The 25375-nt window shown below is 38.2% G+C and overlaps 1 protein-coding gene and 1 non-coding gene across 3 annotated transcripts in view; both read right to left on the bottom strand.

The window, feature by feature from the left end:
* Positions 1 to 5815: 5815 nt before the first annotated feature.
* The window catches only part of STK3 (serine/threonine kinase 3), a 339589-nt gene continuing 320029 nt past the window's right edge, over positions 5816 to 25375 (bottom strand). For both annotated transcript variants that reach the window (XM_017962187.3, XM_017962188.3), the window contains one exon: positions 5816 to 7196. In XM_017962187.3, the coding sequence (XP_017817676.1) occupies positions 7038 to 7196 (159 nt within the window). In that variant the 3' untranslated portion in view covers positions 5816 to 7037. The remainder of the gene's footprint in view (positions 7197 to 25375) is intronic.
* Positions 15027 to 15133, bottom strand: LOC116268684. Its single transcript, XR_004175857.1, has one exon. It is a non-coding gene; the product is annotated as a U6 spliceosomal RNA (small nuclear RNA).

The raw sequence follows: 25375 nt of genomic DNA on the forward strand, positions 1-25375 counted from the left end.
CTGAGAAGTTTGATCGACTGAAGCCTTCTTCTCTCAACTCGTCAAAGTCATTCTCCGTCCGGCTTTGTTCCGTTGCTGGCGATGAGCTGTGTTTCTTTGGAGGGGGAGATGTGCTCTGATTTTTTGAATTTCCAGCTTTTCTGCATTGCTTTTTCCCTATCTTTGTGGTTTTATCTGTCTTTGGTCTTTGATGATGGTGATGTACTGATGGGGTTTTGGTGTGGGTGTCCTTTCTGTTTGTTAGTTTTCCTTCTAACAGTCAGGACCCTCAGCTGCAGGTCTGTTGGAGTTTGCTTGAGGTCCACTCCAGACCCTGTTTGCCTGGGTATCAGCAGTGGAGGCTGCAGAAGATAGAATATTGCTGAACAGCAAGTGTTGCTGTCTGATTCTTTCTCTGGAAGCTTCATCTCAGGGGTGTACCCAGCCTTGTGAGGTGTGAGGTGCCGGTCTGCACCTAGTGGGGGATGTCTCCCAGTTAGGCTACTCAGGGGTCAGGGACCCACTTGAGCAGGCAGTCTGTCCATTCTCAGATTTCAACCTCCGTGCTGGGAGATCCACTGCTCTCTTCAAAGCTGTCAGACAGGGACATTTACCTCTGCTGAGGTTTCTGCAGCTTTTTGTTTAGCTATGCCCTGCCCCCAGAGGTGGAGTCTACAGAGACAGGCAGGCCTCCTTGAGCTGTGGTGGGCGCTACCCAATTCGAGCTTCCCAGCGGCTTTGTTTGCCTACTTAAGCCTCAGCAATGGCAGGCACCCCTCCCCCAGCCTTGCTACTGCCTTGCAGTTAGATCTCAGACTGCTGTGCTAGCAATGAGGGGGGCTCTGTGGGCGTGGGACCCTCCAGGCCAGGTGTAGGATATAATCTCCTGGTGTGCCATTTGCTAAGACCCTTTGTAAAGCACAGTATTAGGGTAGGAGTTACCTGATTTTCCAGGTGTTGTGTGTCTCAATTTCCTTTGGCTAGGAAAAGGAATTCCCTTCCCCCTTGCGCTTCCCAGATGAGGTGATGCCTCGCCCTGCTTCAACTCTCGCTGGTCGGGCTGCACCCGTGGACCAGCACCAACTGTCTAACATGCCCCAGTGAGATGAACCCGGTACCTCAGCTGAAAATGCAGAAATCACCTGTCTTCTGTGTCGCTCGTGCTGGGAGCTGGAGGCTGGAGCTGTTCCTATTCGGCCACCTTGGGTGCCATGTCTAAAATTCTTTTCTTTAAATTATGCAGTCTCAGGTATTCAATAAATTATCCAGTCTCAAGTATTCCATTATAACAACACAAAATGGACTAAGATATACAACTTTCTCTGCTCTGCATATAAGGAGAATACTTTAAAAATTTGAGCATGATAGATTTTCCTCAGTGCAAATCACCACCAGAGAGTAGGTCAGGCCCTTAAGTGAAGGCCTAATTGGGTTCTAGGTGACTCTAATTCACTTTAGAAGTAACAATCAGTTTGCTTATCAAGGAACAGAACCCTCCCTTCTTCATTCTTGCAAAAACATGGCACTAAACTAAAAAGGGTTAAAATTTTTTTTTTAAATTTAGTACTTACATGTCATATGTCAAAAACTTTGCTAAATATTTTACATGTCCTAGAACATTTGATCTTCTCAATTGCTGTATTACAGATGAAGATGTTGAAACACAGAATGATTAAATGGTAATTTTTGCCCAGGACAACAAAAGTCCAAAAGAACAACTGAGATTTGAACCCAGATCATTTAATTTCTGATGCCAGGCTCCTTCCACCATGCTGACTAATGTTTCTCTAAAGCAATCATTATCAAAAAAATACCGATAAGGGAAAGAATATAATACATTATCATATACAACAAAACATAGATTTCAAGGCACAAGAACGCCACATATATCCTAAAATAATAAAAGAAAAAAGTCTTCTTGTACAACTCATCTTGGAAGCTTGAATACATGCACCCTGCATCTTTTTTTTACATGTGGGAAGGATGTCATTTCAGAAAATATAGATTTCACTGAAATGTGAAAGAGGTAAAGTCAGTCAACAGTGGTCCTAAGTTGTAACTGAAGAGCCATCAGCAAGCAGGCTCAGCAACCCTAACATTCTAAAGCCAGACCTCCTGTTTATTAGGCTATGTGGTCAAGTGGAAATGCAAAGATTTTAGAGACAGATGGGAGTGTAAGGCTGCTACTGGCGTTAACTAGCAGTGTGACTTCATTTAATCTCTCCAATTCTTTCTTTTCAGTCCTCCCTTTCTTTTTCACTAAAAGGAATATGCATCTTGTTGTGGAGGTTTGAGATGGTGTATCAAAAGTGCATGGCTTAGTAGATGCTCACAAAATGATTATTGTTGTTATGGTGATTATGTGGATGCCAAGGAGAAAGACAGCCTGTATGATTAATGTCAGTTTTTTTTTTTGTTTGAGCTCACAGCATTCAATGAAACTTTAAGACCAAATTATATCTAATATACTGGCATGCATTGTGGGGAAACAAGATGGATAAACACCAAGTCTCTGCCATCAGGAACTGTACAACCCACAAATAAAATAATTATATAGAGAGTTTGGAAGCAGTTCAGTTTGTTGGCAGAAAGGGCTCAAATAAAACAATAATGGAGATAAGGTCATAAACGTCCATTGAGGCCTATTGCAGGTCTTGAATGCCAGAAGACAGAGTTCATTCTCAACTTGGCAAAATTCTGTGAGCAGAAAAGTGATTTAAAAATCCTAATTTTTACTTAGGTAGCTTTATCAAGTGAAGAAAGTGGCAGCAAGGAGTCTGGCTAATGATGTGGTCCAATGTGAGAAGAGCATGAAGTTGGAATTGTTTTTCCAAGGTTGGTGGAAGAATTGAGCTGGTCCTCTGCTTTCCCTCTTAGAGTCTTTCCGGGACCCCAAAAGGAAGTAGAAGGTAGTTGGCTGAGGTTGAAGGTTGTTTGTATGGAACAGGGCAAAACTGACTTGACTCCCTGGAAGTCATCACTCAGTGGCATGAGACTGCCCAACCAAGGTCTGTAAAACTTCCTTGGGTCCAGGTCTCATCACATTGCCCAAACGGCAAAGAAAAACAGTTTTCATTATATTCCAGATTCCTAGTCTTTCATGCCACAAAAAACAAAAAACAAAAAAACCTGGTACTCCAAAATTGCATTTTGATGAAATATCTAATTAAACGCCTATGCCTAATAATGATTTAGTAATGCGATATAACTCCAATTATTTTTCTTTAATGATATTCTACTTAGAATGTCATTATTATTTTCAGGAGTTATTTTAATCATTAATCTTTAACATACAGGATAGGAAATGAAAATAGCAATCCTATTGAATGCTAATCAGTAATTTGAAAAGATTTCCAATGACTAAGTTAAAAACATCTTATTAATGTAGTATATAATTTCTGTTACAGAACTACACATCCTTCAGTGAGTAGAGTGTGATTTTGAACACTGGGGAGGTGATTCAGTAAATAAGCAGAGGAAAAATATAACAGCAGGTAAGTAATGTATTTAAGGTTGTTTATCGAAGTGTCTGGCATATAGTAAGTGCCCCGAATAACAGGTGTTATTATTTTGAAATCCATTTGAATACACTTTCTTCTCCAGTGTTTGTCAAATTAGCTCCTACTTTGAACATAAAACTGTTTCTGCTAAAATAAGCTAAGTGTATTGTAAGTCTGTAGAAATGAGTCATCTAAGTTCATTACACCAAAGAAAAAACTTTATCAACTACAGGACAATATATACAATGATGCTAGCTTTTCATCAAGATGAAACCCTGACTCATTAGCTTCAGTTACATTCACGATACTGTATTTATTAAAGGATGGTGTGTGCAGAAAAGTACACTTACCTAGTTTTGGAAAGTTCCCAGCAACCAGGGTTAAAATAGGTTTCTTCTTAAACTCATTAAAATAACTAGAAAACTCTCTTTCCTAAGCATCATGATTAATCAAGGCTTAACTAGACTTGAAGTTTTTTTTTTTTTTTTTTTTTTTTTTTTTTTTTTTTTTTTGAGACAAAGCCTTACTCTGTTGCCCAGACTGGAGTGCAGTGGTGTGATCTTGGCTCACTGCAACCTCTGCCTTCCGGGTTCAAGCGATTCTCCTCCCTCAGCCTCCCAAGTAGCTGGGATTACAGGCACCTGCTACCACGCTCAGCTAATTTTTGTACTTTTAGTAGAGACAGGGTTTCACCATGTTGGCCAGGCTGGTCTCGAATTCTTGACCTCAAGTGATCCGCTGGCCTCAGCCTCCCAAAGTGCTGGGATTACAGGCGTGAGCCACTAAGCCTGGCCTAGACTTGATTTCTTTTTTTTTGAGACAGTCTCGTTCTGTCGCCCAGGCTGGAGTGCAGTGGCACGATCTTGCCTTACTGCAACCTTCTGCCTCCTGGGTTCAAGTGATTCTCCTGCCTCAGCCTCCTGAGTAGCTGGGATTACAGGTGCGCACCACCACACCCAGCTAATTTTTGTATTTTTAGTAGAGATGGGGTTTCACCACATTAGTCAGGCTGGTCTCGAACTCCTGACCTCATGATCTGCCCGCCTCGGCCTCCCAAAGTGCTGGGATTACAGGCATGAGCCACTGAGACCAGCCAGATTTCTTTCATGGCTTGTGATTCGTCAAAACATATCTTAAATTCCTTTGACTGGTAGGGGCAAAGAGTAAGAATATAGGAAAAATTTTAAAGTAGGTCATCCTAAAATGTTTTGGAGTTTCCTAGGACTTTAAAACAAAACAATGCCCATTCCTGTTAATTCTCTTAAATATATGTGTGTATTTGTGTACATATACTTAAACAGACATAGATATAATAGGGTATAAAGTCTAACTGCAGAAAATTGCAATGTGATTGGAACATTTGACATATTAAAAGGAGGACTCTTGAGACTGAATTAAGAGTGGTTAACAGGCCTCATTGAATTAATTTGCATACATTTTCTAATTTAGCAAACTGAAGAGAAATCATCTTCATAGGTTTCTTGTCCATGTCATGTAGGTGGTTTTGCTTGGATGACAGCAAATCAGTAATTTGATTCCATCAAATCAGGCAAGGTATCAAACAGGGTAGTAAAAAGAAAAATAGTTAGGAAAAGAAAAAGGGGCAGGGTGTTTCAGTTGATCGACTCACACAACTGTCCCCAACAGACTCCAGTATAGATCTGCTGAAGCATATATTGTAAATTCAGTTCTTCATTTTTAAATAATCTTAATATGTTTCATACTTATCACTTTCTATAATCTTATAATTTGTATCCAATTATACAATTTATTATTTGTAAAAGCTCCACAGGGGAGAGACAAATGACACTTTGAGGCATTACCTAGGGTACAAATATCATTTTTAAAAAGGAATGGAAGCTTTCCAGAGACAATACACCTTCTGTGACAGACATTAGTGAACTCATCAGCTTTTCCTGTTTTCTCCCCTCCAGCTACGTGGTGATGCTCCTCTTCCTGACTCCCTCGAAGTTAGGAGTGGCCATGTGACTAATTCTGAATACTGGGTTGTGGCCAACCAGACATGTGTCACTGCTGGCTGGAGCTAGTATGAAACTCTCCAGCTCCTCTTCTCCTGACTGTGGTGACCACAGACATCTCAGATGGTTGAGGCCCTGTCAGCGGGTCCCTGGGTGTGGATGACAGGAGCAGGGTGCCCTGCCAACCTGGGGTGGGCCTGGAGCAAGAGTGAGGAATAACCTGTACTATGTGAAGCCGCTAAAGGGTGAGGGTTGTCAGCACTGCATAATCTAGCCTGTCCTATCTAATATACGTCTCTTGCTTGGAAAATGCAGAGTCCAGGTCATGAGTTTTAACAAAGATACAGAAACGAAATGTGCTGGGTGGCACAGTGAAATTTATTTGTCTTTATGATTTACATATAATAATTAAACACACAAAAGAAAAAACACTGTCAAGATGGCCATATGTAGCTTAGGAAATGACTGGTCCCAATGCAATCATACAAATGTTCATTCGGCGTAAAAATGAATTTCTTTTTAATGGTTTTAATCTTTTTTTTTTTTATTTTTTTCAGTCCCCAAGGCTTGTACCACTCAGTACAAATGTTTTTGCTACTGGGTTATCATCAGGCACATGATGTTTACCAATTCCCAGGAAATGAATAAAATCAACAGAAACATCCTGTGACAATAGAGCACATTTTCATAGAAATGAAATTGATGAGCTTATTACAGTTTGAATCAGTTCAGCTATTAGATCTACACATAAAACATAAAACAATATTAACAAGTTACATTTGTATTAAGTTTTTTTTAAAAAATATTTATCATACTTTTTTGTGCAAGGATTCCACTGATTTCTTTGGTTTTAAACACGATAGATCTATTTTACCTAAATATATATAGTTCTATTTGTACCAAACATCAAAAATCAAAAAATTAAACAAAATTTCAAAGGGTAAAAATGGAATTATTGCTTCGATATAAAAAAGGCCTAGCCCATTTAAGAACTATTGCCATTATTACTTTCCTACTGGAAAACTATCCTGGAAATCAAGGAATGTACCCCATAGCTCCCTGCAGAAAGTATAATTTGGTTGCACATTATCATCATATTAATATGACCCTATCTTCACCAAAGCTATCCTGATCTTGTCCTTAAAAAACAAAACAAAGCAAAATAGCATAAATAAATAAGTTTACCTAAGGGGATACAATAAATAGACTAGTATACTAGATAGGAATAAAGAATATTGTAACATAAAGCCCTTCAGTGCTGCACAATTAAACAATAGCTTTGGATTTTCAAGGTCTCTAAACGCAGCCTCCGTTTCAAAACACAGTTTTATTGCTGGTATGCAGCTGACAGAACAAGAGAATACACTTCTTTTGTTCTCCTCATCTGAAAGTGAATGCACAGCAGATACAACTGTCAATTCTGCCTTTTGGGAATTTACCTGGGCATGTACCATTGTCAGTTTTTGACCTCTGACTAATTGTAGGGCAAAATCTTAGGATTAAAAATATACAAATATTCCTTCAATTCCTAGTGGTTTCTTGGTCTCCAGAATAGTTAAAAACAGACAGGAAATTAGACTCAAAAGTTTTGCTGCCTTCTTTTTTTTGCATCCATCGCATCCAGAATGGGCTGTCTTTTCGCAGTGTATCTCTGACGAAGTTCTTCTATCTCCCGTTCCATCATAGGGTCCAGTGCTTTTAATCGCATCTGTAGTTCTTCTAAACTTAGATTTTTCAACTAGATATGGAAACAAACAAAGATATCAATATAGTGAAATTATCCACAACACATTAATGTCTAATGAGTTTTAACATAAATATTTCAGCAAATTCTTTACATCATCTTCGAAGTATGGTTCAACAATTAAAACAGGAATTTCTTCCTTGAAGAACCCAGAGGTCATATCTTGCAAGAACCTCAAGTAATCTGCAATGAAACAATCGGATCATCTGCCTTTAGTAAAGCGCAAATGAGAAAAATATGCTGATAGAATTTGTAAAAAGGTACAAAGACAAATCCACCCCCGCCAACAAACAGATTTTCAGAATACGTTCCAGGTATATTCACTCTAACTTCTTACATCTTTGCCAGCTACTGAGTGCTACAATAATAATGAACACTTGCAGAGATCACCCAAGAACATGACAAGACTGAATAAAGGTTAAATTAACCATTCTATCCTCCATTTTACCAAATGCTTAATAAAGAAGATGACTGTGGTAGGGGGTGGGAAGTAAGGCTGAATAGGCCTGGTGGGGCCCCAAAAGTAGGAAGCCATGATCAATTCTGGAGTAGGACAGTTATGTAAGAGTAATCCAGATTTTGTTTCTCCTTCTCCTTCTTCTTCTTCTTCTTCTTTATTTTTTTGAGACAAGATCCCACTATGTTGCCCAGGCTAGTCTCAAGCTTCTGGGCTCAAGAGATCCTCCTCCTTCGACCTCCTCAGTAGCTGGGATGTGCCACTGCACCCAGCTAAGGCTTGGTTTTAAAATGATAAAACTTGCAACTTACTTTTTGTTTTAAAAAGATAACTGTCTTTGGTTATTTTATGAGTCAAGGAAGAAAAATACTCATTACTTATAGTCATCCAAAGTAGCATGTCCCAGCAGATCCTTTTACTCGCCATCCCTGGCCCTATCGTGACTTCTGCTTCCAAAAACCAAATTCACTCTTAGCTGAAAAAGACTCTGAGGATACTGAAAAGAATGAGTCACAGACTCTCTGAAGGAAATTCAAAAAAGGAGTTCCAAAAATATTTTGAGAAATGACAGTATATGGAGAAGAGTATGCAGGCTTCCATGATGATGACTTTGAAGGTGAATGCCACTCACTTCAGTACATAAGAAGTTCTGGTATGTATATTAATAATCAGCCCTATTACTTTGTAGTCATATGTCATGAAAGAACCTAGCTTTTAATATTATGCTATAAAAGATACATTTATATATAATATGTATTATTATACACTTTCTTCATTGACTTTTAATCCAAGTAGTGATCATGCATCTGTTACATGCTCAGTGCTGTTCAAATTGCTGCGGGGATACAGAATAAGACAAACAGGGAAACTCCAAACTTTGAACTGTACACATCAGTAATGGCCACACTGAAAGGCCAATGTATACCACACAACCACATTTCCCAAGAAAGACACACCCAACTATGTCTACGTAGGATCCAATTCCACTTGTGTGTTCTTCAACATCATCTCTATTTCAGCCCATGTTAATCTTTCCCATTTCTAAATTTCTATGTAACACTCATAATTTAAACAACACAATTTAGTATTTGATTCTAAATCATGTACTATTTTATAATTGATTTTTATGCATGAGTTTCATGTCCCTAGATATTCCAAAACATATTTAGACTTTAGAGACTGTACATACACCAAGAAACTATCCTACTATACTGCAAATAACATGACATAAAGGTAGATAGATAAATATAAATAAGAATACATGACCCAAAGGAGTGGGTTACTCTAGGATTAGAAGAACTAACATATTATATAAAGCAAACAATTATCATTACTTTAATTCTGATTTAAGTTATTCCTGTAAATATCTTGTACTACTTTTACTGGGGCAAACTGCCAATAAGTTTATAAATATTGTATTGTAGTAACAGAATGAACTCAGAGAAAGAAGCTACTTAGAAGAAAAATGTTCTTCCTTTAACAGATTTTTATATTTTCAATACGTAAAATTTGTGAAAAACAGGTCTGCGATATTAGAGAACCATTATCTCACATTATTAAGGAATTAGGTGTTCATGTAAGTAAATTAATGAAGTACCTAAATCTTAGTCCTTTAAGTGATAAAACTTTGTCTCAGTATCACATACACACACATATACACATACATGCAAGCACACATGTGCGCACACACATGTATTTACATATGCTCTTTTTTGGTTCTATATGACTTTTAGGATTTTTTTCTAATTTTGTGAAAAATGATGTTGGTATTTTGATAGGAGAAGGACTGAATCTGTAGACTGCTTTGGGCAGTAAGGTCTTTTTCATAATATTGATTCTTCCAATCCATGAGCAGCAGATGTATTTCCATTTGTGTCATGTATGATTTCTTTCAACAGTGTTTTGTAGTTCTCCCTGTAGGGATCTTTTATCTTCTTGGCTAAGTATATTCCTAAATAATTTATTATTATTAATTATTTTACAGCTATTTTAAAAGAGGTTGAATTCTTGGTTTGATTCTCAGCTTGATCACTGTTTGTGTATAGTAGTGCACTGATTTGTGCACACTGATTTTGTAACCTAAGACTTTACTGATATGATTTGGCTGTGTCCTCACCCAAATCTCATCATGAATTATAATCCTCATAATCCCCATGTATCTAGGGAGACACCTGGTGGGAGGTGACTGGATCATGGGGGCAGTTTCCCCCATGCTGTTCTGGTGATAGTGAGTGAGTTCTCACAATATCTGATGGTTTTGTAAGGGGCCCTTCCTTCTTCACTCTCACTCTGCTCTCCCCTGCCACCGCATGAGAAGGTCCAGGCTTGCTTCACATTCACCTTCACCTTCTACCATGATTGTAAATTTCCTGAGGCCTCCCCAGCCACATGGAACTGTGAGTCAATACACCTCTTTCCTTTATAAATTACCCAGTCTTGGGTGTTTCTTTATAGCAGTGTGAAAATGAACTAACACAGTTAACTGGCACTGAGGTAGTGGGGCACTGATATAAAGATACTTGGAAATGTGGAAGTGACTTTGGAACTGGGTAATGGGCAGAGGTTGGAATAGTTTGGAGGGCTCAAAAGAAGATAAGAAGATGTGGGAAAGTCTGGAACTTCCTAGACACTTGTTGAACGGTTTTGGCCAAAATGCTGTTAGTGATGTGGACAATGAAGCCCTGGCTGAAGTGATCTCAGATGAACATGAGAAGCTCATTGCGAACTGGAGCAAAGATCACTCTTGCTATGCTTTAGCAAAGGGACTGGTGGCATTTTGCCCCCACCCTAGAAATCTGTGAAACTTTGAACTTGAAAGAGATGATAGGGTATCTGGTGGAATAAATTTCTAAGCAGCAAAGTGTTTAAGATGTGACATGGGTGCTCTTAAGAGCATTCAGTTTTATGGATTCACAAATAGATGGTTTGAAATTGGAACTTACATTTAAAAGGGAAGTAGAGCACAGAAGTTTGGAAAATTTGCAGCCTGATGATGTGATAGAAAAGAAAAACCCATTTTCTGGGGTAGAAATTCAAGCCTGCAGCAGAAATCTGCATAAGTAATGAGGAGCCGAGACAATGGGGAAAATGTCTCCAGGGCATGTCAGCGATCTTGCCAGCAGCCCCTTTCATCACAGGCCTGGAGGCCTAGAAGGAAAAATAGTTTGATGGGCCAGGCCCAGGGGCCCTGCTACTCTGTGCAGCCTTGAGACATGGCACCCTGCATCCCAGCCATTTCAGTTCCAGTCATGGCTAAAAGGGGCCAAGGTACAGCTCGGGCCATGGCTTCATCTCATGCTTTGGTGGCTTCCACGTGGTGTTGGGCCTGTGAGTGCAGAGAAGTCACGAACTGAGGTTTGGGAACCTCTACATAGACTTCAGAGGATGTAATGGAAATGCCTGGATGTCCAGTCAGAAGTTTGCTGCAGGAGTAGAGCCCTCATGGAGAACCTCTGGTAGGGCAGTGCAGAAGGGAAATGTGGGATTGGAGCCCTCATAAAGAGTCCCTACTGGGGTGCTCCCTAGTGGAGCTGTGAGAAGAGAGCCACTCTCCTCCAGCACAGAATGGTAGATCCATCCACAGCTTGCACCAGACGCCTGGAAAAGCTGCAGACACTCAACAACAGTTTGTGAAAGCTGCTTAGAGGAGGGCTGTAACCTGCGAAACCACAGGGGTAGTGCTGCCCAAGACCATGGGAGCCCACCTCTTGCATCAGTATGGCCCAGATGTGAGACAGGGAGTCAAAGGAAATCATTTTGGAACTTTAAAATTTAATGGCTACCCTGCTGGGTTTCAGATTTGCCTGGGGCCTATAGCCCCTTTGTTTTGGCCAATTTCTCCCATTTGGAAAAAAGAGCATTTATCCAATGCCTGTACCCCCATTGTATCTTGGACGTAACTAACTTGCTTTTGATTTTACAGGCTCCTAGGTGGAAGGGATTTGCCTTGTCTCAGATTAGACTTTGGACTTGGACTTTTGGGTTAATGCTGGAATGAGTTAACACACTGGGGGACTGTCGAAAAGGCATGATTGTATTTTGAAATGTGAGGACATGAGATTTGGGAGGAACCAGGGACAGAATGATATGGTTTGGCTGTGTCTCCACCCAAATCTCATCTTGAAGTGTAATCTCCATAATCTTGGTTTATAATCCCCATGTGTCTACAGAGAGACCTGGTGGGAGGTGATTGGATCATGGGCGCAGTTTCCTCCATGCTGTTCTCATGATAGCGAGTGAGTTCCCACAAGATCTGATGGTTTTACAAGGGGCTCTTTCCCCTTTGCTCTCTGCTCTCTCCTGCCACCATATGAGAAGGTCCAAGCTTGGTTCACCTTCACCATCTGCCATGATTATAAGTTTCCTGAGGCCTCCCCAGCCATGCAGAACTATGAAACAACTTGACTTTTAAAAACATATTGAGACTTGTTTTAAGCCTATCACATGGTTTATCTTGGAGAATGTTTCACGCTGGATGAGAAGAATGTATATTCTGCAATTCTTGGGTAGAATGTTCTGTAAATATTTGTTATGTCCATTTGTTCTAGAGTGCAGTTTAAGTCCTGTCTTCGTTGACTTTCTGCCTCAATGATCTCTCTAGTGCTGCCAGTGGAGTGGTGAATTCCCCCACTACCACTGGGTTGCACCTATCTCTTTTCTTAGATTTAACAGCAGTTGTTTTATGAATCTCAGAGCTCAAGAGTGAGGTGCATATTTATTTAGGACAATATCTTCTTGTTGGATTGATCCTTTTATCATTATATAATGTCCTTCTTCATCTTTTTTTTTTTACTGTTGTTGCTTTAAATTCTGTTTTATCTGATACAAGAATAGCTACTCCTGCTCACTTTTAGTTTCCATTTGCATAGAATATCTTTTTCCACCCCTTTGAGTCTATACAAATCCTTATGTGTTAGGTAAGTCTCTTAAAGACAACAGATATGTGGTTTGTAATTTTTTATCAATTCTGCCAACCTGTATCTTTCAAGTGGAGCATTTAGATCATTTACATTCAACATTAATATTGAAATGTGAGTTACTGTTCCAGTCATCACGTTGTTTGTTTTCCAGATACTCTGTTTTCTTCATTGTGTTATTGTTTTACAGGCCTTGTGAGTTTTATGCTTTCAAGAGGTTCTATTCTGGTGCATTATCTACCTTTTGTTTCATGATTTAGAACCCCTTTTAGCATTTCTTGTAGGGATGCTCTGGTAGTGACAAATTCTCCCAGCATTTGCTTGTCTGAAAAAGAATTTATTTCTCCTTCATTTATGAAACAGTTTTGCTTGATACAAAATTCTTAGTTAACAGTTTTCTGTTTAAGGAGGTTAAAAATAGGACCCCAGTTCCTTCTGGCTTATAAGGTTTGTGCTGAGAAGTCTGCTGTTAGTCTGATAGGTTTTCCTTTACAGGTTACCTAACGCTTTTGTCTCACTGCTCTTGGTGATGTCCTTTTTGCAAAGAATCTCCGAGAAGTTCTTTTTTAATTAAAAAACTTTTTGTGGGTGCACAGTAGGTACATATGGGGTACCTGAAATGTTTTGATACTGACATGCAATGTGAAAGAAGCACATCATTGAGAATGGGGTATCTACCCCCTCAAGCATTTATCCTTTGAATACAATCCAGTAACACTCTTCAAATTATTTTAAAATGTACAATTAGTTATTATTAACTATAGTAACCCTGTTGTGCTATCAAATAGTAGGTCTTATTCATTCTTTCTTTTTTCTTTTTTCTTTTTTTTTTTTGACAGAGTCTCACTCTGTCATGCAAACTGGAGTGCAGTGGTATGATCTTGGCTCACTGCAACCTCTGCCTCCTGGGTTCAAGCAATTCTTGTGCCTCAGCCTCCTAAGTAGCTGGGATTATGGGCATGTGCCACCATATCTGGCTAATTTTTATATTTTTAGTAGAGACGGGGTTTCACCATGTTGCCCAGACTGGTCTCAAACTCCTGACCTCACGTGATCTGCCTGCCTCGGCCTTCTATTTTTTTTTAATACTCATTAACCATCTTTACCTCCCCGTCACTGCCTTCCTTGCCCCACCACCCAACTACCTTCCTAGCCTCTGGTAACCATTCTTCTACTCTCTATGTCCATGAGTTCAATTGTTTTGATTTTTAGATCCCACAAATAAATGAGAACATGCAATGTTTGTCTTTCCGTGCCTGGTTTATTTCACTTAACATAGTGATCATCAGTTCCACCTAAGTTGTTGCAAATGACTGGATCTCATTATTATGACTGAATAGTACTCCAATGTGTATATGTACCACATTTTCTTTATCCATTCATATTTTGATGGACACTTAGGTTGCTTCCAAATTTTAGCTATTATAAATAGTGCTGCAACAAACACAGGATGTGGTTATCTCTTTGATATACTGATTTCTTTTCTTTTGGATACACACCTAGCAGTGGAATTGCTGGATCATATAGTTCCTAGGAGTTCTTTGAGCTTCTTATATTTGAATATCTACATCTCTAGCAAGGCCAGGGAAGTTTTCCTCAACTTTTTCCTCAAAAAGTTCCAAACTTTTTGCTTTCTCTTCTCCCTCAGGAACACCAATGATTCTTAGGTTTGGCCATTTTACATAATCCCATATTTCTTGGAGACTTTGTTCATTTCTTTTCTTTTTTCTTTATTTTTGTTTGATCGGGTTAATTTGAAAGCCTTGTCTTTGAGCTCTGAAATTCTTCCTTCTACTTTGCCTATTGTTAAAACTTTCTACTGCATTTATAATTCTTTAAATTTGTCTTTCGACTCTGGAAGTTCTGATTGGTTTTTCTTTAAAATATCTATATCTCTTTAGAAAAATTTTCATTCACATCCTGAATAGTTTTTCAAACTTCTTTATGTTGTTTTTCACCTTTCTCTTGTATCTCCTTTGGTAGCTTAATAATTCACCTTTGAATTCTTTTTTTTTTTTTTTTTGAGACGGAGTCTCGCTCTGTCGCCCAGGCTGGAGTGCAGTGGCCAGATCTCAGCTCACTGCAAGCTCCGCCTCCCGGGTTCCCGCCATTCTCCTGCCTCAGCCTCCCGAGTAGCTGGGACCACAGGCGCCGCCACCTCGCCCGGCTAATTTTTTGTGTTTTTAGTAGAGACGGGGTTTCGCCGTGTTAGCCAGGATGGTCTCGATCTCCTGACCTTGTGATCCGCCCGCCTCGGCCTCCCAAAGTGCTGGGATTACAGGCTTGAGCCACCGCGCCCGGCCTGAATTCTTTATAAAAAGGTATTTCAAAGATTTCATCTTGGTTTAGATCAATTACTGGAGAGCTAGTGTGATCTTTTCAGGGGTGTTATAGAACCCTGCTTTGTCATATTGCCAGAATTGTTTTTCTGGTTCATTCTAATTTGGGTAGAAATACATAGAATGCTTCACAAATGTGCATGTGAGCCTTGCACAGGGGCCATGCTAATCTTCACTTTTTCATTCCAATTTTAGTATATGTGCTGCTGAAGTGAGCACTGTCTCAATTTTTTTTGAACTGAAAATCTTTATAAAGTGTTCCACAGAATATACTGCCTTCTAAGCAGAGGACATAAGGAGACGGTCTTTCCTTGATAGTGAGTTATCATTACTTTTATTAATAATCTGTGTTACATATTAAATTTCTCACTCCTTATTTGGCTTTTCTGTCAGCTCCTCTTCATGGCCATCGTTGAACATATACCCTTCCTATCTCTATAGCAAGTATGTTCATCTATTGGGAACCAGAAAAGCAATTAAACAACCTCATAAGGCATTACCCCAAATAAGAATAGGTTGTGAGTGAAATCCTGAAGCTGTCTGAGGAAAGATAGAGCATGGCCTTAGTGCTGAAGCTCATTAAACCTGTTTCTAGTTTTGTATTTATTTTAAAAATATCTGATTTCAGTTTTGTGGTTGTATAAGGTTGAGTTTACAGGAAATCTGACTTCTGCATAAGCTACATATATAGCTAGGTCTTCAGGTGGGCTGTCAGATAACTTCAAAGTACTCATGACATATTTATTGAGATTTTTCTACGGACCAAGCATAGTAGGTTCAGAGATGAGTAAAACACTCTACCTCCCACAATGAGATTGCAATCTAGCTGGCAAGACAGGCCCATGCACAGCTAACTCACTGAAGGATGAGTAAGATGATAAAATGGGAAACAGGATAGAGAAGGAAAACAGCATCAGTAGAAACATATATGGTACACGATCGTCTGGCATCTTTAGCGATATCTAGCAGACTGCTGAGATTAGAGAAGGATTCATGCAGGAAGATGAATAGAAGATGAGTCAGGAAAAAGAGGGCAAGGCCAGGTTGCTGTGGGCCTTATGTGTGTTGCTGCAAACTTCTGTGACAAGAAAGAAATGCTAAGTCATTCTGAGCATAAATGGTGATGTGATCACATATGAACTTTAGAAAAATATCTCCAGTAGCAGGTGTAGGAAATGGATTGCCATGGGAGAAAAAAATGGAGGCAAGAAGATCCATTAGTAGGTTACCACAACAATCTAGTGAGAAGGTAAGGCTTGGACCAAGACAATGGAAGTGGAGATTAAGAAGAGAAGGATTTGAGATCTTTGAAAGTAGAATTGGTAGGGTTGTTTTTGTTAAGTGACTGATTATAAAGGGTCAGAAAATAGGAAGGGTTAAGGATGATTCTGACTTCAAGCTTCGGTAATGGGGTAGAGATCGATACTATTAACAAAGTATGGCAGTTAATGAAATTAATTTTAGTACTGGTGAGTTTGAGCTATGAACAAGGCACCAAGGTGGAGACATCAGATATGGATTGTAATTCAGGGTTTGGAGGTCAGGAGAGAGATCCAAGCAAAAGATACAGACTTAGGGAAGTATCAGCATTTAGGCTGTAACGGAAACCCTTGATGAGGAGTAGGTTATCCAGGGAAAGAAGGTTTTCTCCCTGATCTTACTATCTTTCAGATAGTGTCCAACAGAAAATAACACTCACACTAAGCACTTGTGGTCAGAGACTCTTCTCATTTTGTTAATAGAACAGTAATATCAATAGGTTTCTAAGTAGCTCTAAATTATGGTGTCACATAGACAAAAAAAAGTGAGCTTGTGTGGCAAAAATTTTCACTTTTTAGATAGTGGGCATGATTTATAGACAAACTTTTGGCTTTGATTAAGCCCTAATAACATGTATTTAACACTTGGTGTTTCTCTAGCTATCAAGCCTCCCACAGGCATGAAAATGCTTTTGGAAGGAAAATGTGACAGAAGCAGCCTTTTCAATCTCTCGAAAAACAGTACTGCAACTGCTCAATGCCTTAGTAGTAAAAAGATTCACAAACCAGATAAAGAGACTCAGTGATTTAAATGATCCTGTAATATCATAGCTTTTATCCTTTCATTTTATTTTATTTTTGCAGTTGCAAGATCTAATAGAGTGAAATAGAGTGAAAACAGAGCTCCCATACAAAGGGAGGGGACCCAAAGGGGGTTGCCATTGCTGGCTTGAATGCCTGGGTTTATATCCCGATCGTTGTCCCTCCTGCTGTGCTCTCAGGCAATAGATGATTGGCTATTTCTTTACCTTCTGTTTTTGCCTAATTAGCATTTTAGTGAGCTCCCTTTACTATCCGATTGGTTGGGTGTGATCTAAGTTGCAAGGCCCATGTTTACAGGTGGAAGCGGTCACCTTCCCAGCTAGGCTTAGGGATTCTTAGTCGGCCTAGGAAATCCAGCTAGTCCTGTCTCTCAGTGCCCCCTCTCAACAGGAAAACCTAAGTGCTGTTGGGGAGGTTGGCCGACGACCACTCTAACTGCTTCCTGCTGAATTGGGGTGAGTTTTTATCCTTTTAAAATGTGAATCCAAATTAAAAGTTTTTTGAGCTAATAAGGATATTAGAAGAAAAAGTTGAACTTCCTAATATCAGTATATTTTGACAAAAGTTTCCTTCATTAAAATCAGGTTTCCTGAAAATCTTTACAAAAAGGAAGGAAAATCACCTCAAAATTATGTTTATGGATCAGAGTTTGTGGTAAATCTGTTACTTTTTAAAATATATATAGGAAAGAAATGTCACTTGCCATCTTTCTATAATACTTAAAACACAAAGTAGCTGTGTTACCATAGCTATACACTGGTTTACTAGTTCCAAAATCAATTCAGTGTTGGAGTAACAAATCTGATTCATGCTTCTCAGAGTTTATAATGGGGTCAGTCAACTCAGTAAACGTAATAATTGTAAAATATTCATACATTGTAAGTTTTACTGTATATTTACTGAAAAAATGTATAAAAAGGAATAACTGATCTGGAAATGGCTTTAGTGTGTTTAAGGCTAGTTCTCTTTAATAAAATTCAGTTTTTAAGTTAATAATAAAATAGAACCTGCACAACTAAGAGTAGTTCTCAAATATTTAAGCCTCAGCACTGTGGGAGGATATTATAGTTTGACAATCTTTACATGCATTAAGGACACATAGTTGGCTAAATAAATACATTAACTGACATGCAGTAAGAGGAAGAACTGGAACGCAAAGACAGTGGAAGCAGGACCCACAATCTCTGAAAAACACATAAAGAAAAAGATGAATTTCAGAGCGATATTGTTTCATTACCTGAAGCTTTTGTCCTACTCCTAGAAAATTTTGCTTTTCCTGGACAGCTGAAAGGACAAACATCAGGGGGCAAGACATACTAGTAAGGGCAGAGAAAAAAATCCATTTCCATAAAAGGGTTTAAAATGAGATCAGGTAAATTAAATTGTATGGGCCTGAGATAAACATATTTTGAGATCTGGGATTATTAAAAGTCATTGTTTGTGACTAAGTCATTTGTTTAACAGAAGCATAAAGTTGAGTTATGAGATAAACGTTCACAGAATCTCACTGCAAAACAGAACCTCAGAGATAACTACTCTAACTTCCTTATTTTGGGTGAGGAAATGAGAGCTAGCTTGCTCTAGTACACTCTTGGTTTATGGCAGAGACAAGATTGACCTCTGTATGTCAGTGTGTGACTGGACACGTACAATGTAACTCAATTGCTGTGTAGTATCAACAATAAGTGTTATAAAGGGATGCAGTTAGCTCAGGTACAAGACCCTTCTCTTGCCTTGTTCAGAAGGAAACAAGAGCCATAACTCATTTTGACTCATAATCTTGGGGAGGGCGATTTACAACAGTTTCAAAGTATCCATTTCTGACTCACTAGACCTCATTAATTAAAAATGACAATGTTTTGGGCTTCCTTCACTAAAACTTAACAGAGTTTCTTAGGTGATTTTAAAGTAGGAGAGAGAAGAGGAAATAAGGCAGAAGAGTGTGGAAACATGCTAACTCCTTTCTATCAGAGGACATACATACTTTTAAATTCTGCAAGTTCAAAGTAAGTAAGTGTCTAATATGAAGTCTCACTGGAAGCTTGGTCATGTTTCAAGTAGCAAAAGTTATTTAGATAGAAGTCAAAAGTTATCAAGTTTGATATTCTTAATCTAGCATTGTTAGAGAGTTCAAAAATGTTAAGTCACCAAAAATGGGGGGTGTTGCTGGTCGTCGATCTGAGCTGAAAGGAAAACTGTTTTTTTTTTTTTTTTAAATATTCAGCTATGAAGGCTACAGTGAATAGAAAACCCTGCATATGACATTTGTATAGAGCAGTATTTTCAAATGAAATAAAGAGCTGAAGCTCAGTAAAAGGTCTATGCCATCTTCTTTAAGCTTAAGATCAGTTAGTAGACTAGGATCTCCCAGTTCTTACAAGATAATTGTTTACACCAAATGAAAGACTTTAAAGAAAAACTGTAAAACTCTTAACACTAATAATTAGATGGATGGATGAATATTGTTTTTAGTTAAATTAAAAAGTCAAAACTACTTTTTAACAGGAGTCAATATTTTGTTTGAAAATTGATATAGTTTGGTACATGAGTGACAGCTTAAATAAGAAACTCATTTTGTTAATATAGCCCTGGATAATTACGTTTCATTCAGGAGATGAAAGATCAATATCTAAAACTATGACATTTCTCAGTATCTCTAAAAAAAATAAAAACCAAGTAAAAGATATGCAAATTAATAATAACTCAGCTACTAGCTCTTGCATAAAACAGGAGCCCAAATAACTCAGTGATATGAGAAGTTAGGGTGGAAAATAAGATTAAATCAATTCACTGATAATTCTGACATTTCAAAACTTTAATAATTAGAATTATTTCTGAACTCTATAAGAAGTATTGAAAGGCTGCTTATCACTGATCAGAAAGAGTTGTCAGTAAAATTAGAACTTCCTTTAAGTTTACATATCTAGTCTACTATAAAAACCTAAAATATCACAGTCAAGTGATAAAACTTACTTCATAAAATAATTCATCTTAAAATCTCGGGAAAAACACTAAGATTTCGATATAATTTTGTTTTGACAAAAATAGTCCTAATTACATGAGTGATTTTTAAAAGTTATAATCTCAAATAGCAGAATCAAGAGTATGAAGGTTTTGAATATATCACTGTAATAACATTTCAAGACCTAATGATTCTACGAGCTGCTGGAACAATCAGTCTGTCAAAATAAATGAGACACTACTACAATGAAGCAAATGGTCTTATATGTTAATGTTAACACATTTAGTTAAACAGTCAATCAAGAGAATCTAAGGTTTGCTGTGTTTACTGGGAAAACAAACTCTTCCTAGCAACTGTTTAAATAAATCTTGCAGATACTACAGACCATATTAGTGGCCTGTGATTAAAAAAATATGGGTTGCTAATACTGTATCCTGACTCATCTATTTTCCCATCTGCTAGCAATTCTAACAATATGAACTATCAACAGAATGGCTAACAACAATAATTTTCTATGGCAATTTTGATGCAGAATTGCCTATAGCATTTTTGAGATTTACCAGTGCATGTCTCAGACTGTTTTGAGTTGTTTGTGGCCTGGAGCAATGTACTCTTTTTTCCCTTAATATTCCATTTTACTGAAATTTTTACTGTGTTGAACAGAATCTTGTTTGGTTTTAGAAAACACTGTTGATGGAGGCTGCCACACATTTTACTAACAATGAGAACAGGAAACACAACAGAGTACTAGTAAAAATCCAGTCAAGTCCACTGATTGGTTTAAATATACATAAACAGGCAAGGGGCCTTTTGCCCATAAGCCTGAGCCACAGGGATAACAGGTAGTACTTAAAGTTTAAAAAAAAGAAAAGAGAACATTAATATATTAAGGCTTTTTCCTAATTTAATTCCTGGCACTGAGAAGCATACAAAAAAGGAGCATTCTAGTCAATCCAAACTACTATGAAGCCTGTTTAAAGAAAACCGTATATATACATTTAAAATATGCACTTACAAAAATAAGATAGTGATAATTTCAGGCACTTGACACTTACACTGTAGAAGAAAAGCTGAATTCCTCACTGCAAAAATGTGATCTTAAAAGCTGCATTAACATCAAATCTATTGGCAGACTCCCCTTCCCCAAACAGACATTATTTATCCTGTTCTGAGCTGAGTGGCCCAGGTCTTCAGCTGACTGAATAACTAAAAATATTCTGGGATTACAACTGGAAACTACCATGAATCGTTCTGTTTTGACTGTTTAACTTCAGAGCACCTAGAAGCAACTCAGGATTGTAGATTTTCATTCACAAAGAAAAGGAAGAATATGGTTTCCTGTGAATATCAATGAAGGAGTAGAAGAAAGTGCCAATTATTGTTTACAATGTGCTTGAACTCTATCCTAAGGTCCTGTACACTAAGTCATTGAAGTCTAGCAATCACCTTAAGGGGCAGATGTTACCAACCCTGTTTGACAGGTGAGGATGCTCACAGACATCAAATGACCCACCCTAGATCTCTCAGCAGAGGTGCTTATGTAGGCACTCAAAGGCAACATCTAACCCACATAAATTTGAACTGGAGTCTACTGATAGCTATTTCATGGGTCTCCCAAGAACTACAAAAGCACTTCAAAATCCAATGATCATGTGAAACAGTTTTTAACACATTGTTTATAGATTAAAAATAGAAAAAAATTACTTAAAAATCTCACCTTTCCTGTCAGATTACACCTGGTGAAGCATTTTACTAATAAGCTATTCATGTATTTTAGCCATCACTGGCCATATGAAGTAAGTGCATATGTGTTAATTAAGCATTTTTCTATTTAACCAGCTCTTTAGCCAAAGAAACACATTTCTACATAGCCCTTTGGGATAGATTTCATAATGTTATCAATAAAAAGAGAGATACCCTGACAAAACCAATAAAACATGTCTCCTTCACATTCCAGTGAGACTTTGCCTATGTCTGTTCAGACTGTTCCACAGTTGAATTGGTGCTGTGTTTACCTTGAATCTAGTGCAGGAGTTACAAACTGATGAGCATTACCACAATCATCTTGTCCTGGAGAAATCTTGGCCACCCATTTAAAAAAGGAACGATGAAATTTTCATTGCATTCCTCAATGGCAGCTGACCACCCATTCCTTTTATGCATTTTCAGTTTCTAGTAAGTAGCTTTGCTTATTAAAAATATCAGGAAAAGCTTAATTTGGGCACACTTCTGCTACATTGTCAGTGGCTCTAAAATTCTAGGCCCAGGATAACAAAATCTAAGTAACTCAAAACCAGCCAGTAATTAAATCTTTCTGGACCTATTAAAGGCAGATGAAAAATTGTATTAGTTTTGACTGATTTCTTATCTCAGCGATTCTGATTAGCACTTTGAACAGTTTAAAACACCAATGAAGCCATAAATAAGAGGTTAACAAATTAAGTGATTAATGTTCTCTTTATACTTCAATTTAAGAAAAACATTATATGACAAACATTTGTTATGGAAGATCACAAACATTACAAAAACAACAATGGTTAAAGTATATCTGTAACTAGCTTACTGGGTAGTCAAATCTCTGTGGAGCAATAATACAAACTTAAAATAATTTAATTTTTCTCCAATTACACTCTTTTGGCTACGCAAAGCCAAATTTCCTTGATATATCCCACAGTAAATCTTGGGATGATTTCACTGATTTCTGGTCACTTTTACTTATTAAAAGTCCAGACCAATTATAAACTTCAATCTCCTATTAAGTACAAATTTTGCCCCTTCCCTTAGCATGAGCTTGCAACAATTTACAGCGGGGAAGGATGATGTCTATATCTAGAACCTTCTCGCCATCTCTTTCTAAGGTCTAGTTCCTCCAGTGCTGGGAGCAGGAAGGAGACAGGATGTTAGTATGTAAATGGTGACTTGTCAGTGGGGTGTGTTTCCCTGGTCTTGCTCTGGTTTGACTGATTACTAGTGGTTTGTGCACAGAAAGCTATGCGTGTATTTCCTGATGTTGTGGTTAGTATTATCCTACTGCTCCTTTTATAGAGGGGCTGCCTAACATCTTTTCTGAGTTAGATATTGTCTTCTCTGACCTGAAAGCCACCTGGGCAGCATTATGACTTCTGACCTCCTCTTTTGGAGTAAAGAGATATAGAAGTTCTCTACACTCTCCAGGGACTAGTGGGGCCCAAGGAAGGTAAGGGGTTATCTAATCTCTTGCTAGCTCACTACTCCAGTGGTCCTTAGTTATCCCACAGGCCTTGGCTCTACCTACAGAAGTCTCCTGCCTACAAAAATCTTTGGGAGAGAAGCAGATATCAGTGTCTATGCTAATATACCTTCCAAACTTCCAGGAACTAAAGGCTCTGCCTTTACTGGCACACCAGTGAGTCTACAGATTCAGCTAGCTCAGTAAGCACCTTGCTGGGGTACCAGGTAATGGTATCCCTTTCCTGCAGGCACCACCATTCTCTGTGAATGGATCTCTGGAAGGCTCCTTATTTGACTTTAGGTAAGGAGAGAGCTATTTTCTTCCCCTCCCACTAGGTTATAAATTCCATTTGGACAGGGCCTTTGTTTAGTAAACAGCTACATCTCTAGTGCCTAGAACACTGCTTGGAACATAGTAGGTGCTTAATCAATATTTATTGAATGAATGAAAAATGGTGGGTCTCTTCGTAATCCCCGGAGGGAGGTGGCTGGTTTCAGTTGTTGGTGGCATGCTTTAGAATATCAGGTACTTACCACTTGCTATTATCAGCTGTGGATTCTACTAACAATTTTGTGGTAACAGAAAGTCCCTTTCAATGTCATAGTATACATCTATTAACTATTTTAAAAACGGTGAAACCCCGTCTCTACTAAAAAATACAAAAAAACTAGCCGGGCGAGGTGGCGGGCGCCTATAGTCCCAGCTACTCGGGAGGCTGAGGCAGGAGAATGGCGTAAACCCGGGAGGCGGAGCTTGCAGTGAGCTTGAGATCCGGCCACTGCACTCCGGCCTGGGTGACAGAGCGAGGCTCCGTCTCAAAAAAAAAACAAAAAAAAACAAAAAAACGCGCGCGCGTGCGCGCGCGTGTGTATATGTGTGTGGCATCAAGTTGGTAAATTTGCAGTTGAAGTAAAGCAAAAAGAATATCTGGGAATATCAGGGTATTTTTCAGCATGTTTAATTAATATTAGTATAGAATAGTTTCATGTTCCACTACATGTTTATTCTGCATGTCTGATGATACATTTATTTCATAATAAGGGGCTCATCCTTTTCTTAGAAAAATGGCTTCTGTCAAAAAATTCTCCAAAACGATCATAAATACCATAGTTGACTCTTCGAGGAAACATGCATGGAATGAAGTATGCTGGAAGGGCATCATTGTTACTAATGTCACAATTTACTGCTTCACTGACATCACGATACTTTGACAATTTAAATTATACTATCTTCATATCATAAAAATGTAAATATTTGTTTCTTGAAAATCTATAAAGTAGTTTTGAAATAAAAGAGGTTAGCTAAAACCCACAAATCATGCAATTCAGATTGTAATAGATAATTTTTAATAGTGAAGCAACACCTACAAATAAACAAGAGTCTAATATTTTACTTCTGAAGCATCTAAATCCACAGTTCATTTAAAACAGTTCAGAATAAGAATCGTGGTCTGTTAACTATTTTTAAAACAATAAAACTCAAAATATGGCAAAATGTTTCTAAAACACTTAAAAAGCAAAAATAAATTCGATCATAGTTCTGCATTCTCACTTGCCACATGAGCCTTGGAAGATAAAATTTACCAAAAAGGAAACATTTTAGCACTCTCAATTTTAGAATGGCATGGTTTGCGCCTGAAACAGTACTTAATTTTCCCAGCTACTGACAGACAAATGTACAAATTCAACTAAAGAGATTCAGTTGAAGAGATTCAGATATTTGTAAGGACACAAGAAAAAAGGATAGGAGGCTCTCATGAACATGTTTAAAAAGCAAAATTGGTGTCTACCTTAATAACAAATAAGCTGTCTTGTGCAAACTTAAAAGCAAAACAGTCACCTGAATGAAACTGAGATTCTATTGTCTTTTCATTTTTGTTTTAAAATATGTTCACAAATGTTATGAATTTAAGGTAAAAGAAGGTAGAGAATGAGAATACACGAACATAAGTCTAGCTAATTATTAACTTAGATGTGTCTAATGGGGGAAGAATCAACTTTCAAATGTAAATGTTTCAAATCTTCAACTTTCTGAATTGGGGAGAGGACAGCAGTGTTCGTGGGTTATGTCATCATCTTAGGCTGGGCAACTAATATGCAGAAAGCATAGAAACTAAAGATGAGGGCCGGGCATGGTGGCCAACGCCTGTAATCCCAGCACTTTGGGAGGCTGAGGTGGGAGGATCATGAGGTCAAGAGATCGAGACC

The sequence above is a fragment of the Papio anubis genome, chromosome 8, assembly GCF_008728515.1.
Source record: "Papio anubis isolate 15944 chromosome 8, Panubis1.0, whole genome shotgun sequence".
Taxonomy (NCBI): Eukaryota; Metazoa; Chordata; class Mammalia; order Primates; family Cercopithecidae; genus Papio; species Papio anubis.